Consider the following 16,774-nt stretch of genomic DNA (forward strand, 5'->3'; position numbering starts at 1 on the left):
TTGTGATCAAGTAATGCTCAGGAACACATATGAAATGTATGTACTGTTTGTAAATAAATAACCAACAAGTACTGATGTCGAGTGTCCTCTGCTCTCTTTTACAGCAAGTGTTGAGCTGTGAAGTCATATAAATGACGGATGATCACTACAGGGGTCAGAGGTCAGACGAAAACTAAAGAACCATGAGGATCTACTAGCCAAAGCTGTAATGAGGTCAAAACTGGATGGAAACTCTCTAAATTTCCACTGTGTCTGTGTGGAAAGAACATTCCTGTGTGCCACTATGTTTACTCTATTCCCATCTTTATCAAAACACAGCATGGACCACTCAAGCAGAGCTGTGATGCACTTTCCACAGCACACACAATACTTAATGCCTTTGGCTCGAAGACTAGAGAGCTGAGCTTCCCTCCGTCCTCTTTGCTGTGGATTGTCAGAAGATTTCCACAGAATGGAATCTAGGGCGATGCGACCCACACAGCCTGACCATTCAATAGCTTCTTAGCAAAGAGCAATTTCTCAAACAATAATTTTGCTAGGACTGTCTTGGAGTGGTCTGAGTGGCAAGGGGAAAACTGAAAACTAGCTGTTATTGGCAGAGAGGTTTGGAAATCTCTTTCTTACTGGTCTAGTAAATAATTTATCACCTGGTGATGTCACCAGGCAGGCCAAAACTCCATCCCACCAAAACAGGCTGAAATTTCAGGCACTATTTTTAAACAGCCCTTACACTAAAAGGGCATGATCATAATTTTCCTGATTTCACAGTATAATTCCAACCTCATAGTGGGGAAATATATATAAAACACAGGAAAATCACGTTTTTGACTGCACTGGGTCTTTAACTGGAAAATAGCACTATTGATTAACAATAAGAAAAAACTAACTGGCTGTCTTGAGGCTTCATGGGCTTAAAAACCCTGAAACATGCATTATTCTCACTCCTTATGCATTTGAGAGCTGGTCTGCACAATCACGTGTCACATAAGAGGGTGGTAGCTCTGACAGCTTAGCCTATGTCATCCATGGTACAGACCAGAAGAAAAGATCCAAGAGCACACTGTGAACTCCCCTAATGATCATAATGTACCTACAGTTCCAATTAGACTAAGCTAAGCAGAGCCAGAACAACTGATCACCAAGAGAACGTTTAAAGCCTTAGAGTAGACCCAATAGGCACAGACGTCAGTTCAACGTAAATTATATTCCACGTTGGTTCAAAGTTATTTAGTTGAAAATGACATGTGTTGAAAATGACAACCAGTGTGTGGAACATTTTGAATTGATCTGCTTAAGGCCCTACTGCCACCACAGGGACAATTTACATATTAAAGCTGATATAGGAAGATAATCACAATGGTTACTTACAAATCATCAAGCACGATAACAGACTATTTATAACAGACTGTGGCAAATAACAGACCTTAACGAATTGTCAGTGGGATATTGACATAAAAAAATTGCTTACAGCTTACTTTCACAGAGGCACTTCATGGGGTGTAACTAGGTTATCTTACCTGAACTGTCCCAAGCAGTGGCACTTCAACCTATTTTCTGTTACATTGCTAAACTGCTTCACCTCATCCGCTGGGCATGACATGAGAGATTGTAAATAAAAATTGCCTCCTGCCAAAATCACTGAAAATAATTAAAATAATACTATGCAGTAAATGATCAGTTTGAAAAAATCTAACATGACATTCATAAAACACAATTTGTAATATTGATGTCAAAGGTTAGTGGTGTAAACTGGCTGTGGCTTTGCGAATAAAGGCTCATTGTCCTATCAAATTCCAATACACGCCTCCAAATGCTGGACAAGCCAATGGCATCTTGCGAGGGGCATTGCTCATCCTGTCACAGACACGTGTACAGGGAAGTAGGAAGTAAATACATTCGGTTTTCGGTGCCAGAAGTGACAGTAAGTATTTTAAAATATTTAATGAATTAAAACCATAGATCGAAATGAGGATATATTAATCTGCCCCCGGATAACGCATGTATCTTGGTAATGCCGAAAAGGACGTGTTTCGTTGCAACAAAACCAGCGAACAAAAGCAAAGTTCCCTGACAGTGACAGTGTTGTCTGATACTAACTGGGCCAACTCTTTTGATGAAACTAGCAAAGCACATTGATTTCAGATATAGAGCCAGTAGAGACAGCTATTTTGGACACATAAAGATGGAATAATGAAAGGCAATAGCAAATGCTTCTCTTCTTGCTTGCCAAACAAGTGTATTTATTTAGCTAGCTAGATATCTAAGCAGTACGCTTGTTGGGTTGGGCAGTAATTTGCAAACATGCCATCCTGTCATGCTCCTGAACCAACAGGATTTAGCACGCACGCCTTTGTTCTACAAAGGGATCTGTTATTTGGAGCACTCATATTACAGGAATTTCCTTACAAATGTACCTTACATTATATTCAAATTAGCTAGCTACCGTGACTGTGTCGTAAAAACAACCTAAAGTATCCTGTGCGGCTCCACTTCACTCCACTGTGTGTATCTCTCTGTCCCCAGGATTGGCACCATGCTTCCAGGCTACAGTCCTGTGACCCAGGCCCTGCTGGGGACTCTGTTCACCTGGGGCCTGACTGCTGCTGGGGCTGCCCTGGTCTTCGTCTTCTCCAGCCGACAGGTAAGAAACTGGCATAACGTTTCTCTGTGTGTTCCTGCTGTATGATGTTTTACTCTATTGTGACACTGGCATTATGTACAGAAATACAGTTTGTTATATCCCTGGTGTACACTTCAATATGTCCCTTAGTTTCACTAAATCAATTAAAGTATATTTGAATGGCTTCAGCAGTTTTAGTTCCATAGAAATTGATTGAATGTTCAACAATATCTTTGAAGATGTGCTTTACTTTCTTCTTTGTCCTTGTGAAGAACAATTCCATGGTAATGGAATTACACTGACACTCAGATTTTTCAGTTTAAAATGTATGCCAAACAAAAAACATTGATTTCAAAGTTTAACAAACCATACAACTCTATACACAATGACTACTTTGAAAAATGTACGGTCATAAAATTATAAAACATTTACTGGAAAGACTGCAGATGCAAAGTTTGGGAAGAGAATTACAATAAAATCTCCCTCAGTTTTATTCTGTTACCAAACTTTGTATCTGCACAGTTCTTCCTGTAAATGTGTTTTAGTAAAATTTGTAGTTAAAATTCTTAAAAGTAGTCCTTGTGCATAGAGTTCTATGGTTTGTTAAACTTCGAAATAACATGGTTTTTGTTTGGTATACATTTTAAAGGGAAAAATCTGAGTCTCAGCGTAATTCCGTTACCATGGTTGTTGATGCCCTTGGTTTGACTTCACTCCTCCTTTCTCTCTGCCCCCCTCTTCAGAAGCGGATATTGGATGGAAGTCTGGGCTTTGCTGCTGGGGTAAGAAAATATGCTTTTGAACTTCACCACACACACACCTGTCCACCCATCTTTTCCCAACCCAGTGTTCCTCTGCTATCTGTCAACACGTGAATACAAGCAGATGTCAGATGTGACAGCCTTTTGAGTTGTTGTGGCAGACTCAGTTCTCTGTTTCCCAAACAATTCTTAAAGATCCTCAAAGCCAAAGGAAGGGTGAGACTTTTCCAAGGTATTGCCTACTGCCTTATAAGAAGAAGTGTAACTTTCTGGGATAGTTTGGCAGACGTATCGCCTCCCTGACAGTTAGGAATTTGATTCAGGATTTTTTGTTGTTGTTTTTGTATTTACCCCCTTTTTCTCCCCAATTTTAATCTTGTCTCATCGCAACTCCCCAATGGGCTCAGGAGGCGAAGGTCGAGCCAAGCATCCTCCGAAACATGACCCGCCAAACCGCGCTTCTTAACACCCACCCGCTTAACCTGGAAGCCAGCCGCACCAATGTGTCGGAGGGAACACCGCTCAACTGACGACTGAGGTCAGCCTGCAGGCGCCCAGCCCGCCACAAGGAGTCGCTAGAGTGCGATGAGCCAAGTAAAGTATCTCTATCCCCAAAGTCTTTTATTTTCTAAGAAACATTAATATACTGATTGATTAAAATTAAATCAAGAGAGCCAAGTGACCGCTATGGTTGCTAAATTTCAGAGAGATTTAGTTATTTTTGAACTGCCCAGAAGTTCACAGCAGCAATCAAGAAAAATTATTGGCCTAATCCTAAAGTATGAGTTCATTGAATAATTCATAAAATTGGGTAGAATGTATTATTATGTTTTGGATTTTCATCTTTGTTTTAAGCCTTTCAAATTCTGAGTGAAATTCATTTAGCAGTTGATGCTTTTACATCATTCTGATGCTTGCATAAAATATTTTCACTGTGAGGAGTTCAGACAGAAAACACCACATTCGTTTAACAATTTTTTACAAGGTATATGACAATACATTAGGTCTTGGCGTTAGGCTCTGCAGCTTCAGGGTAGCTAACTGCCATATCAAAGCTAAATCATTACCATAAAAAACTTCAGGCAGTGAGCGTGACATAGTAGTGGTGGGTTAGCAGAAAAGAGACAATGCAATGTAAGCGACGCATGTTACAGCAACTGCATAGGTAGTAAGAAACCACAGTGCATACTGTAGCCATCAGAGGATGGGTGCGCAGAACTGGTGAACTTACATAGACCGCCATGAGTGATGAACCTAATTGGTGCAATGATCAGCTGATGCTATCAAACACTCAGGTTTCCTGTCTGAACTGGCTTCGCTTTATTTCTGGGCCCAACTATTGTCTAGATTTGAGATGTTTCTGAGGGAGGAAGTAAGGAGCAGACCCAAAGATTGATCACTATAAACATGAATTAAACTATTAGCCTACACAGAGTGTAGAAAAATACTTGAAAAGAAGCTGTAGACATTGAGTATGTTTGTGTACCTGCTACTTTTTCTTGTGCCGGTTAACTTTAGGACTATTTTTGGCTCCTCAGTACTAGCAGAGTGGAATGTAACAGTCGGCTTGTGGTGACTGAGGAGTGTCTGGACTGGAAGGTAATGTAGTGATAACATTACAAGGCAAAATGCCAATACAGTCCTCCAGTCTTGCCCTATGCAGAGGCAAAGCCGAGAGCTGCTTCTACCTGTCTCTCTCATTCGTCACTCCTCCTCATGGTGACCTTCTCGCAGGCAGTGGGGCTCTGTTCATTAAGGTCTGTTCTAGGCATCTGCTCCTCCACTGCCTCACTCACTTTGTATTCCGATGCTCACATTTAGCTCACGCAGTCCCTGAAATGCGCTAGGAATAGTTTTTCACTGAGGAGTTCAATACCATTCCTCTCTCTGCTTTCTCAGTCTTTACTGCTGCTCTTCCCAGCTTTTACATTTGGCTGTAAAGTCTGGCATCTTGGACCGTGGCATAGACATTTAGTTAGTCTTGGCAAACAAAATCATGTGCTTTGTTTTACTATGGGGTGGGTCCCTATGGGAGGAGAGCAGGTTAAAGTAAGTGCAGTGCAGTTCTATTGTTGCTAGTCCCACTGGTCTCTTCAGTCCTAACAAATTAACAGCAGACTAGACACAAAACAAAGGGCTGTATTCAGTCAAGCACCTGTAGAAAGTTTACAGTAGAACACAACTGTGTTTAAGTGTGTCTATGTCGACGTCTTTGGAGTGGTTGCATTTCCTCATTATTTTAGAGGTTCCGGTAGCAAAGCAAGGCTGGATTTGCTCTTTGCATGTTTAGAAGTGTGTGTGTGTGTGTGTGTGTGTGTGTGGGGGAAGGAGAGAGAGATCCTTATCCTACCCATGCTCATTTAAGAGATGCTGGTGTGTGCAGTCAGTCGTGCGCCGTCGTGACTGCTTAAGGGGAGAGGAAATTTAAAGAGACTATTGATCTGAGACAAAGACCTCCTGAGCTCTATAGCACAATGGAGAGCTCTCCCTCAGGGAGATGAGAGAATCAGGATGGAGGAAAGGTGAGCTGTCCCTCAGGTAGATGAGGGAATCAGGATGGAGGAAAGGTGAGCTGTCCCTCAGGGAGATGAGGGAATCAGGATGGAGGAAAGGTGAGCTGTCCCTCAGGGAGATGAGGGAATCAGGATGGAGGAAAGGTGAGCTGTCCCTCAGGTAGATGAGGGAATCAGGATGGAGGAAAGTGAGATCAAAGATGGTAGAAAGGATTGTCAGAAGTAGGTGTCACAGATAGATACTAGGCTATACCAGAGAGGTGACCACTACTGTGACAATGTCTCTGGCTACAGTGTCTCTGGCTATGAACAGAGAAAACAGACAAGAGGGAGGCTGCAGATAAGAAACGTGAGATTGAAGTGTAGGGGAGCTGAAAACAGTACCTTTTTATTATTTTATCGACATTGCTCTCTTTTTTCCCAGCTCCTGTGCCAGCTATGGATGTGCATCAACATTCAATTTTCATCTTTCTGACGTTCACCTAATTTGGCACTGAGTCAGTTAGCATTTTCTAAATGTAATTTATATGTCCACAAACACCACATGTGGAGGGAGAGAGCGAGAGAGAGAGAGAGAGAGAGAGAGAGGTAGGTTAGTTTTAGGTAAAGAGTGTGCCAAGTTGCTTATTTATTCAGGTGTCATGCATGGCATTCCCTTCGCTCAGGAGAAATGTGGCTTATGAGGCATTAGACCCAGGAGGGAGCTGTCTGTGGAATGCAAACACAAGCTCCTGTATAGAAACATGTAAAATAACAGAATGAGATAGGAAAGAGGAGATATGTGTATTCTCTTAATTTGATCACTCTTTTGTTGCAGAGAATTTGGTACTGCAGGAAATTCAAACTTGTAGTGTATTCGAGGTTTAAAAAGGCTTCTAAAGTTGATAATTTCCACTATAACATTTCAGACTTGATTTTCCCTAACGTAAATTGTGTCAACCCCTACAAAAATGGCCATTAATTGTAATCCACATAATAATTCACATGTCCTGTTGCTGCAGGATTATTTTCCTGCTGTGAGAAACTGGTCAAATTAAGAGAGGACATCTGTAGGAAAGAGTGAACTACAGTGAAGAAAGAACTGAGGTTAATGTTAATTGTCTTTCTTCCCACAAGGTTGAAATTGAATAATTGTTGACCTGACGTGATACTGTAGGCGATATTGTAATCCTTCACTGGGTGCAAATTGGAATTTGATATTAAGGAATTTCGCAGTGACTTCACATGATTGGATTTTTGTATGACGGACATTCTTACAATGCGTTTGCATTTTACTTGAGTGGATATGACGGGGTGCATACATAGCCTAGTGTGGGAGAAAGAATGCAGTCAAGGAACATAAATAGTATTGAGGAATGTGGTTATTCCAGCACATGCAAATAATAATTACATTCTGACAACAACAGGATCTTCAATGCATTGAAATTAATCAAAATATATTTGTAAAAAATCATAGGGAATAAAACAGCAATATATATATTTTTTTGCTGATAAAGATCAATCATGTCTCGTTCCTTATCGATTCCAACTTCCATGAGTTATAGGTCTCTGTGCTTACTTTGCATAACCTGCCACATTTTTCAAACATCATAGAGTGATGGAATGTTGTGCTGGAAACTTAAGTTTGTCTAGAGTTGCAGTAGGCGAAAATAAACAGAGCTAGCTACTCTTCAATGTGTCATGTGTTTATTTCTACATTCCATAGTTCGTAATAACAGGCCATCGGTATTACGTTGGTATTTATCAACTTAATGCTGAGAATGTAAGCCTAGACGGACTTTCTGAAATGATGTTTTTCTCTACCGAATTTGAGGCCCATCACTCAGACTTGAGTTTTTTTATTTTAGTCATTTAGCAGACGCTCTTATCCAGACCGACTTACAATTAGTGAGTGCATACATTTTTCATACTGGCCCCCCGTGGGAAGCGAACCCACAACCCTTGCGTTGCAAGCGCCATGCTCTACCAACTGAGCTACAGGAGGGCAAATCTCATGTCACATCGGCTACATTGTTATTCTGACTGTTGGTTGCATATTGTCCTTGGACCTTTATCCATCTACAAGGCATTGTGCTTTATACAGCGATGTCCTCAGCTTTGTGTTGATTGTAGAGATAAACAAACATGATGTTCTACCCCCCAAAAAACAAAAAAGAAACATGATGTTTTATAGGAAAGTTGGGATGAAAAGTAATGAAGGTGATTTAAAGCTCAACCTATGAGAAGTACCTTCACTACAGTGACTGCACACGACCCTGGTTTGATTTAGGTCTACTGTGAATGTGCCTTTGCAATTATAGTGTACTAACAAGCCAACAAAGGTAGAAACATGGTCAATTAATTGCAGGGTTCCATTGTTGCGTCTCACACCTCACACTGTGCTGCAAGATTTTGACCAAATATGTAATTGTGAATTTTTTGGCCAGATATTGCAATTGCGATTTTCATACACTTAGGTGAAAACTTGGTAATTCTATCAGACATGGTTAAAGCAAGTGTCAGGGTAGAGCGCATCACTTTTAAAATGAGTTAATATGAATTAATACATACTGTGCTAACTGAATACAAAACCAAATGAAACAAATATTTTCTAACATTGTTATATATATAGATAGGATTATTAAACCTACATAACAAACAGAAATGTTTAACATGATCATCAAAATAGTGTGCTGTAAGCGCAGCACTTATTAATTAATTCATTCATGAATGACATTGAGTTCCTATTTCCTATTTTACCATTTATGAGTTCTTAAATAACCTAAAGTGAATACTTTTTTCAGGATGGAATAAGGAACTTATGATTGTGTTTATTATGTGTAGGCTTAATCATTATTATAATTGAAATTCTGAGTCTAACATGTAACACGTAGCCTACCTATGCAGGTGCAGCCTGTGTCCAAAACCTTTGGAGTCTGGTCCAGTCATTCAATGTGATGTCCTTTACCACGTTTTCACTGTTATCGTTATGCAGACTTGCTGCTCCTCTTTCAGTCCCCAGGCGGCTAAAGCTTCCCTCAACCCCAGAGCGATGTTTTCTCCCGAGTGATCTCCTGGGAAGTAGCCTATGATGTTTGGAAGCACCGACCTTTCAGTTGAAACTCCTCATCAATAGAGTGTGCTGTGAAACTACTGTACTGTAGGGCTGTTCTACCAAAGGTCTGTTGTGTGCGCTCTGTTTCAACTTCTCCCTTCATTTTGTTATACAGTGTTGGGATGGCGACTTCTGAGAAATATGCGCGAGATGGAATCTTGTATCTCCTGTCCAGCTTGTTTATCATCTTTTTGAAGCCGTCTTTGCTGACTGTGTAAATAGGAACCATGTCTTTGGCTATGTGATGATAGGTGATAGCCTCTGTGATTTCTATGTGACTGCAACATTTATTTTTGAAAACTCATCGCAATGGCATGCCTGTTTTAACATAGGTGGCTGGCTGTGGCTGAGGGCCTTTGCTGCTGTCGGGCGCTCCCCCCCCCCATGCAATCTTTATGAAGTGTGGGATGGTTCTTCTTCAAATGATTGAATACATTTGTCGCCACAGCTCTGAGGCGCTTGCATTTGGTTGACATCGGTTTACCTGTAGCCCGAAATACTGCCATACCACTGAAGATGCGCCCTGCTTTGGCACCAAATTGATCTCATTAGCACTCGCAGCACTCATGTTTCCGAGGTTTACTGAGGTAAAGACCTTTCTATCCTCACCAGCATCTAACTGCACTCTCTAAGCGGGGATGGTTGTGATTGGTCAGAATGTGATTGGTCAGCATCCTCTGTGCATGTAGAGAGTGAATGAATGTAGCGCATCTCATTGGAGGAGGTACTGTAGTCTAGTTTCTGTTGTGTTAATGAAGTGTCAAAGAAAGGAGAAAATCGCGATATGGATATTGCAGATGTCAATATCACAATTTCTATCTGAATTCGATTAATCGTGTTGACCTACCTCACACCCACTTAAATTATGGTCCTGGATACTCCAAGTTATGCTGGCAGACTCGTATTAGGCTTGAACATGCTCAGACTACTGGACCAGTTAGGCAGACATCTATGACCGTTCACAAAGTTAGGACCTTTTCAGGAAGACTACTGTAACTTTTCTTAATTACCCATTGGTTTCATAGGTTCAGCAAACTTCTCTACATTTTTGTTGAAGGTTGTTGACCAACATCGATTGCTTCAATAATGCTCAATGTCGGCCTATGTCGAAGAACGTATGTCGACGAACGTATGGAATTTTTATTATAATTATTCATGAATTTTTGTATACCAGGTCCTTGCAACTTAAACAGTCCTTTCGGTTTTCTCCTACAAAAAAATGCATGTAAATGGATTCTTTGACCTATTCAGAGACAATATGATATAGGTCATTGGTTCTTCTGCCTCGCGCCTCGGTAAACAACAGTCCATAAACGCTATCAAGATTGCATAGCCTGTTTGAACTCTGGATTATGCACAGTTTGTTATTTTTATAGTTGATGTGGAACAGAGTGGAAAGCCTCGGTATCAATAAAATGAGTCTGCTTTAGATTTTTTTTTTTTTCTCCACACGCTGAAGCCAGATCAATCCTGACTGCTAGTCCTAATTGTGCAATATCCTGAGATGTGAAGTGCTCTGACATATAATACAGTACATTCCCACAAAGCTGCATGCAACATTGATTGATTGTATAGCAAATGTCTTTACCAAAGCTCTTCTTGTCTTTGTTCCTTTTGTGTAACGTGTATAAACCTCTGATAAAAGCCTGAATGTCGTCACATACGTATAGCTCTCACATTATATATTCTATTGACCATGTTCTGCTCCAAGGGATGACATGATTTTCAAATAACCCCTGATGAAGAGAGACTGCTCAGCAGGCAAGCTTCTCTGTTTTCAATGTCCTTTCTTCAATTGATGTTGAATGAGGTAGATGGTAAAGACGTACAGTCAGGGGAAAAAAGTATTTGATCCCCTGCTGGTTTTGTACGTTTGCCCACTGACAAAGAAATGATCAGTCTATAATTTTAATGGTAGGTTTATTTGAACAGTGAGAGACAGAATAACAACAACAACAAAAAATCCAGAAACACGCATGTCAAAAATGTTATACAGTGGGGGAAAAAAGTATTTAGTCAGCCACCAATTGTGCAAGTTCTCCCACTTAAAAAGATGAGAGAGGCCTGTAATTTTGAGAGAGGCCTGTAAAAAACAAAATGAGAATATTTTTTCCAGAAAATCACATTTGTAGGATTTTTAATGAATTTATTTGCAAATTATGGTGGAAAATAAGTATTTGGTCAATAACAAAAGTTTCTCAATACTTTGTTATATACCCTTTGTTGGCAATGACACAGGTCAAACGTTTTCTGTAAGTCTTCACAAGGTTTTCACACACTGTTGCTGGTATTTTGGCCCATTCCTCCATGCAGATCTCCTCTAGAGCAGTGATGTTTTGGGGCTGTCGCTAGGCAACACGGATTTTCAACTCCCTCCAAAGATTTTCTATGGGGTTGAGATCTGGAGACTGGCTAGGCCACTCCAGGACCTTGAAATGCTTCTTACGAAGCCACTCCTTCGTTGCCCGGGCGGTGTGTTTGGGATCATTGTCATGCTGAAAGACCCAGCCACGTTTAATCTTCAATGGCCTTGCTGATGGAAGGAGGTTTTCACTCAAAATCTCACGATACATGGCCCCATTCATCCTTTCCTTTACACGGATCAGTCGTCCTGGTCCCTTTGCAGAAAAACAGCCCCAAAGCATGATGTTTCCACCCCCATGCTTCACAGTAGGTATGGTGTTCTTTGGATGCAACTCAGCATTCTTTGTCCTCCAAACACGACGAGTTGAGTTTTTACCAAAAAGTTATATTTTGGTTTCATCTGACCATATGACATTCTCCCAATCCTCTTCTGGATCATCCAAATGCACTCTAGCAAACTTCAGACGGGCCTGGACATGTACTGGCTTAAGCAGGGGGACACGTCTGGCACTGCAGGATTTGAGTCCCTGGCGGCGTAGTGTGTTACTGATGGTAGGCTTTGTTACTTTGGTCCCAGCTCTCTGTAGGTCATTCACTAGGTCCCCCGTGTGATTCTGGGATTTTTGCTCACCGTTCTTGTGATCATTTTGACCCCACGGGGTGAGATCTTGCGTGGAGCCCCAGATCGAGGGAGATTATCAGTGGTCTTGTATGTCTTCCATTTCCTAATAATTGCTCCCACAGTTGATTTCTTCAAACCAAGCTGCTTACCTATTGCAGATTCAGTCTTCCCAGCCTGGTGCAGGTCTACAATTTTGTTTCTGGTGTCCTTTGACAGCTCTTTGGTATTGGCCATAGTGGAGTTTGGAGTGTGACTGTTTGAGGTTGTGGACAGGTGTCTTTTATACTGATAACAAGTTCAAACAGGTGCCATTAATACAGGTAACGAGTGGAGGACAGAGGAGCCTCTTAAAGAAGACGTTACAGGTCTGTGAGAGCCAGAAATCTTGCTTGTTTGTAGGTGACCAAATACTTATTTTCCACCATAATTTGCAAATAAATTCATAAAAAATCCTACAATGTGATTTTCTGGATTTTTTTCCCTCAATTTGTCTGTCATAGTTGACGTGTACATATGATGAAAATTACAGGCCTCTCTCATCTTTTTAAGTGGGAGAACTTGCACAATTGGTGGCTGACTAAATACTTTTTTTCCCCACTGTAAATTGATTTGCATTTTAATGAGGGAAATAAGTATTTGACCCCCTCTCAATCAGAAAGATTTCTGGCTCCCAGGTGTCTTTTATACAGGTAACGAGCTGAGATTAGGAGCACACTCTTGAAGGGAGTGCTCCTAATCTCAGCTTGTTACCTGTATAAAAGACACCTGTCCACAGAAGCAATCAATCAATCAGATTCCAAACTCTCCACCATGGCCAAGACCAACGAGCTCTCCAAGGATGTCCGGGACAAGATTGTAGACCTACACAAGGCTGGAATGGGCTACAAGACCATCGCCAAGCAGCTTGGTGAGAAGGTGACAACAGTTGGTGCGATTTATTTGCAAATGGAAGAAACACAAAAGAACTGTCGATCTCCCTCGGCCTGGGGCTCCATGCAAGATCTCACCTCGTGGAGTTGCAATGATCATGAGAACGGTGAGGAATCAGCCCAGAACTACACAGGAGGATCTTGTCAATGATCTCAAGGCAGCTGGGACCATAGTCACCATTGAAAACAATTGGTACCACATTACGCCGTGAAGGACTGAAATCCTGCAGTGCCCGCAAGGTCCCCCTGCTCAAGAAAGCACATATACAGGGCCGTCTGAAGTTTGCCAATGAACATCTGAATGATTCAGAGGAGAACTGGGTGAAAGGGTTGTGGTCAGATGAGACAAATGGAGCTCTTTGGCATCAACTCAACTCACCGTGTTTGGAGGAGGAGGAGGAATGCTGCCTATGACCCCAAGAACACCATCCCCACCGTCAAACATGGAGGTGGAAACATTATGCTTTGGGGGTGTTTTTCTGCTAAGGGGACAGGACAACTTCACCGCATCAAAGGGACGATGGATGGGGCCATGTACCGTCAAATCTTGGGTGAGAACCTCCTTCCCTCAGCCAGGGCATTGAAAATGGGTCGTGGATGGGTATTCCAGCATGACAATGACCCAAAAAACACGGCCAAGGCAACAAAGGAGTGGCTCAAGAAGAATCACATTAAGGTCCTGGAGTGGCCTAGCCAGTCTCCAGACCTTAATCCCATAGAAAATCTGTGGAGGGAGCTGAAGGTTCGAGTTGCCAAACTTCAGCCTCGAAACCTTAATGACTTGGAGAAGATCTGCAAAGAGGAGTGGGACAAAATCCCTCCTGAGATGTGTGCAAACCTGGTGGCCAACTACAAGAAAAGTCTGACCTCTGTGATTGCCAACAAGGGTTTTGCCACCAAGTACTAAGTCATGTTTTGCAGAGTGGTCAAATACTTATTTCCCTCATTAAAATGCAAATCAATTTATAACATTTTTGACATGCGTTTTTCTGATTTTTGTTGTTGTTATTCTATCTCTCACTGTTCAAATAAACCTACCATTAAAATTATAGACTGATCATTTATTTTATCAGTGGGCAAACGTACAAAATCAGCAGGGGATCAAAAACGTATTTCCTCTGAAGTGCGATCAACGTGTCAACCAAGCTATGTGCAGCTAAGCCATACAACATAAGTATTTGTTTTAAGAGAATAATATCCAGTGATAGGTTTGATCATACGCATTTTCACCAGCTATTTTCATAGCTACATCACAACCCTGTGTTTCAGTGTATCAAACCTCTGAAACTAGCATCCATTATTCTCACCTTGATACCTGAGGCTTGTTGAGACGTTTGGCTGAGAGAGAAATGGCGCTCGGCTCCGGATCGTACAGGAAGGTCGTCCATGCTTCAAAATCTCTAGGACTCCACTCAGTCACAGCTCAATTTCGCCGATGGCTTTTTTTGTGTAAGCCGTAAGGCCGCGTGATCTCTTGGGGGAAATTAATACAGCCTACTCCATCTCCCTAGTCTCCAGACCAAGTCTCAGACACTGTAATTAGCAGCTAAACGCTCAGGTGGAATTGCCAATTTCCCTCCGAGATGTCCGACCAAGGGAGACCAGAGCCATATTACCAATAGGGGACTGATTATGCCGCGACACGCCTCAGACTACTTCCTCTCCTCGAGCAACAGGTGACTCCAACCCAATCATCTATTTCTTGCCAAGACCTCCATGTCAAGGAGGCCTCGTTGCTGTGTGGTATGACTGACTGAGCAATATAATTTACCCCAGATTTGCTGTGGAGACGTTTCTCCTCCAGCCAGGGTGAGGAAGAATATCACGTCGAAATAATAATTGCGAAAATATCTCTGCTCAAGTGTTCAACCAGGTGACTTTGTCATCATCGTTAGTGGAGCCCCTTTGATGAAAGTCAATGAGGAAGAGTGCGTTCAAAAACCTTATTTGAGTTATATAATTGACCCTAGATATACTGAGGAGATGTGCCGTCGTTCCTCCACCCAGGGTGAGGAAAAATGCCTGGGTAAGTCTTAATTACAGGTGACTCTGCAATTGCCAGTGGGGCCCCTGTTGCTGATAATGATAGTCGACAACGAAGAGCCTCAGTGTTCACTTTTCAGTCCCCAAAACTTTCTGTAATGAGAGACTAGATATCTAAATAATTGATGCAGCAGGAAGGAAGTCAGGATAACACAAAAAAAAACTCCATGCAGTGAAGAACTAATCAATCCCCCAGACAGACTGGCTGACGGAGCTGCCTGTTGAAGCTTGCCTGTCGCATCCAGCCGTTGATGGAATAATGGCTGGCATCAATAACAATCAAGGCTTTTCGTCTCCTAGAAGTTAACTTTAAACCTGGTGCCTCCATTTTGAAAAAATAGCATAATAATTGGATGATTATGCAGATGTTCGACAAACCCAGCAAATAGCTCAGAGCCCCAGCCAGTTCAAGTCTTAATTAATCTTGTTAACGGGTGTGGAATGTGTTAATGGTTTGGGCTGTAGGTCATAAATGAGGTTATTAGACTACCTCTATATGAAAGAGAGGGAGAGGAGGTCTGATTACAGTAAGTCTTTAGGGTGGTTAAAGAGCGTTGGCGCTGGATGTGTCAGTCTACAAGTGTTAATCTAGTTGAGTTCACCCAAGACCATGCAGTTTTGATACAGTATTGAAGACTGTAAGACTGTCATTCAAATAAGGTGTGACCAACCAATCTCACACCTTTAGTTGAGGTTCAGGTTGGGATTGGTGCTCTCTGGATGGCGCAAATAGGTAGTTCATTGACAGCTGAGTTCAGGTGAGGCCGAAGTAATGTTGTAAATTGATACCACAGTGGGTTAATTGAAACGGCAGAAATGTCTCTTTGTGCAGGCACTATTGTCATCTCTGTGGCCATGTAACCAAGGCCATCTTATTTATTTGATGCTCATTGGGTTATTTTCAGCCCATTATTGAAAATATGAGTCAGTAAATTGTGAATATTTTCTTCCCATTATGACCAGATAGATGTTTGAGATTCTCTGTAATTAACTTTGTTGTTTGGTCCCAATCCAATAATAGCTTTTTAATTAAATTTTTCTCTATGATGAATAAAAATCGCTTTGAATTTTTTGGGGCGGTGTCTACACACACTTAACGCTGGTTTCAGTTAAGTTACCAGCACACTAAAAGTGCATTTTTGTGGCATTTTAAACAGGTTTACGGTGTAGTAATTTAGGCTCTTACGGGTCTTTCTATAAACTAGTGTACCAGTGAGGATTGCCTACACTGGACAACTTGTTACAGCTGTTGATAAGTCATGTCATTACATTAAGATGTATGTTGGGAACATAGCTATATTCAATCAAATTCACAAGTTGATTTTAAACCTATGTTTAACCCTTTCTCATGGTTGGTGTCTTAACGGATTTGTCTATATTCGTGTGATATAAAACATTACTTTTCTGTCCTTGCATTTATGGCAGTGTAAGTTGCTTTTTTTTTATCATATATTATGCATTAATCAGTTAAATTAGATGTTGAACTTTTTAAATTTATTTCACCTTTATTTAACCAGGTAAGCCAGTTGAGAACAAGTTCTCATTTACAACTGCGACCTGGCCAAGATAAAGCAAAGCAGTGCGATAAAAAATAACAACACAGAGTTACATATGGGGTAAACAAAACATAAAGTCAAAAAATACAATAGAAAATATGTATACAGTGTGTGCAAATCATGGCATTACCAGGATTAATGACCAAGAAAATTACTCCAGTCATCATTCACCATTCAGTTACTATCGTGGAAAACATAATCTGAAACACAACCAAAACAAGCTGCAAATGCATCCAACGAGTGTGTAGTCACACGCTTGATGTAGTCATTGT

General features: G+C 41.2%; 1 protein-coding gene across 2 annotated transcripts in view; it reads left to right on the plus strand.

Annotated features, from left to right (window-relative positions):
• Positions 1-1,861: 1,861 nt before the first annotated feature.
• Positions 1,862-16,774, plus strand: part of LOC121539913 (zinc transporter ZIP11) — a 157,207-nt gene continuing 142,294 nt past the window's right edge. For both annotated transcript variants that reach the window (XM_041848589.2, XM_041848651.2), the window contains exons 1-3: positions 1,862-1,921; positions 2,524-2,641; positions 3,364-3,402. In XM_041848589.2, coding sequence (XP_041704523.1) covers positions 2,534-2,641; positions 3,364-3,402 — 147 coding nt within the window. In that variant the 5' untranslated portion in view covers positions 1,862-1,921; positions 2,524-2,533. The remainder of the gene's footprint in view (positions 1,922-2,523; positions 2,642-3,363; positions 3,403-16,774) is intronic.

This window comes from Coregonus clupeaformis, chromosome 1 (assembly GCF_020615455.1).
Source record: "Coregonus clupeaformis isolate EN_2021a chromosome 1, ASM2061545v1, whole genome shotgun sequence".
Classification (NCBI taxonomy): Eukaryota; Metazoa; Chordata; class Actinopteri; order Salmoniformes; family Salmonidae; genus Coregonus; species Coregonus clupeaformis.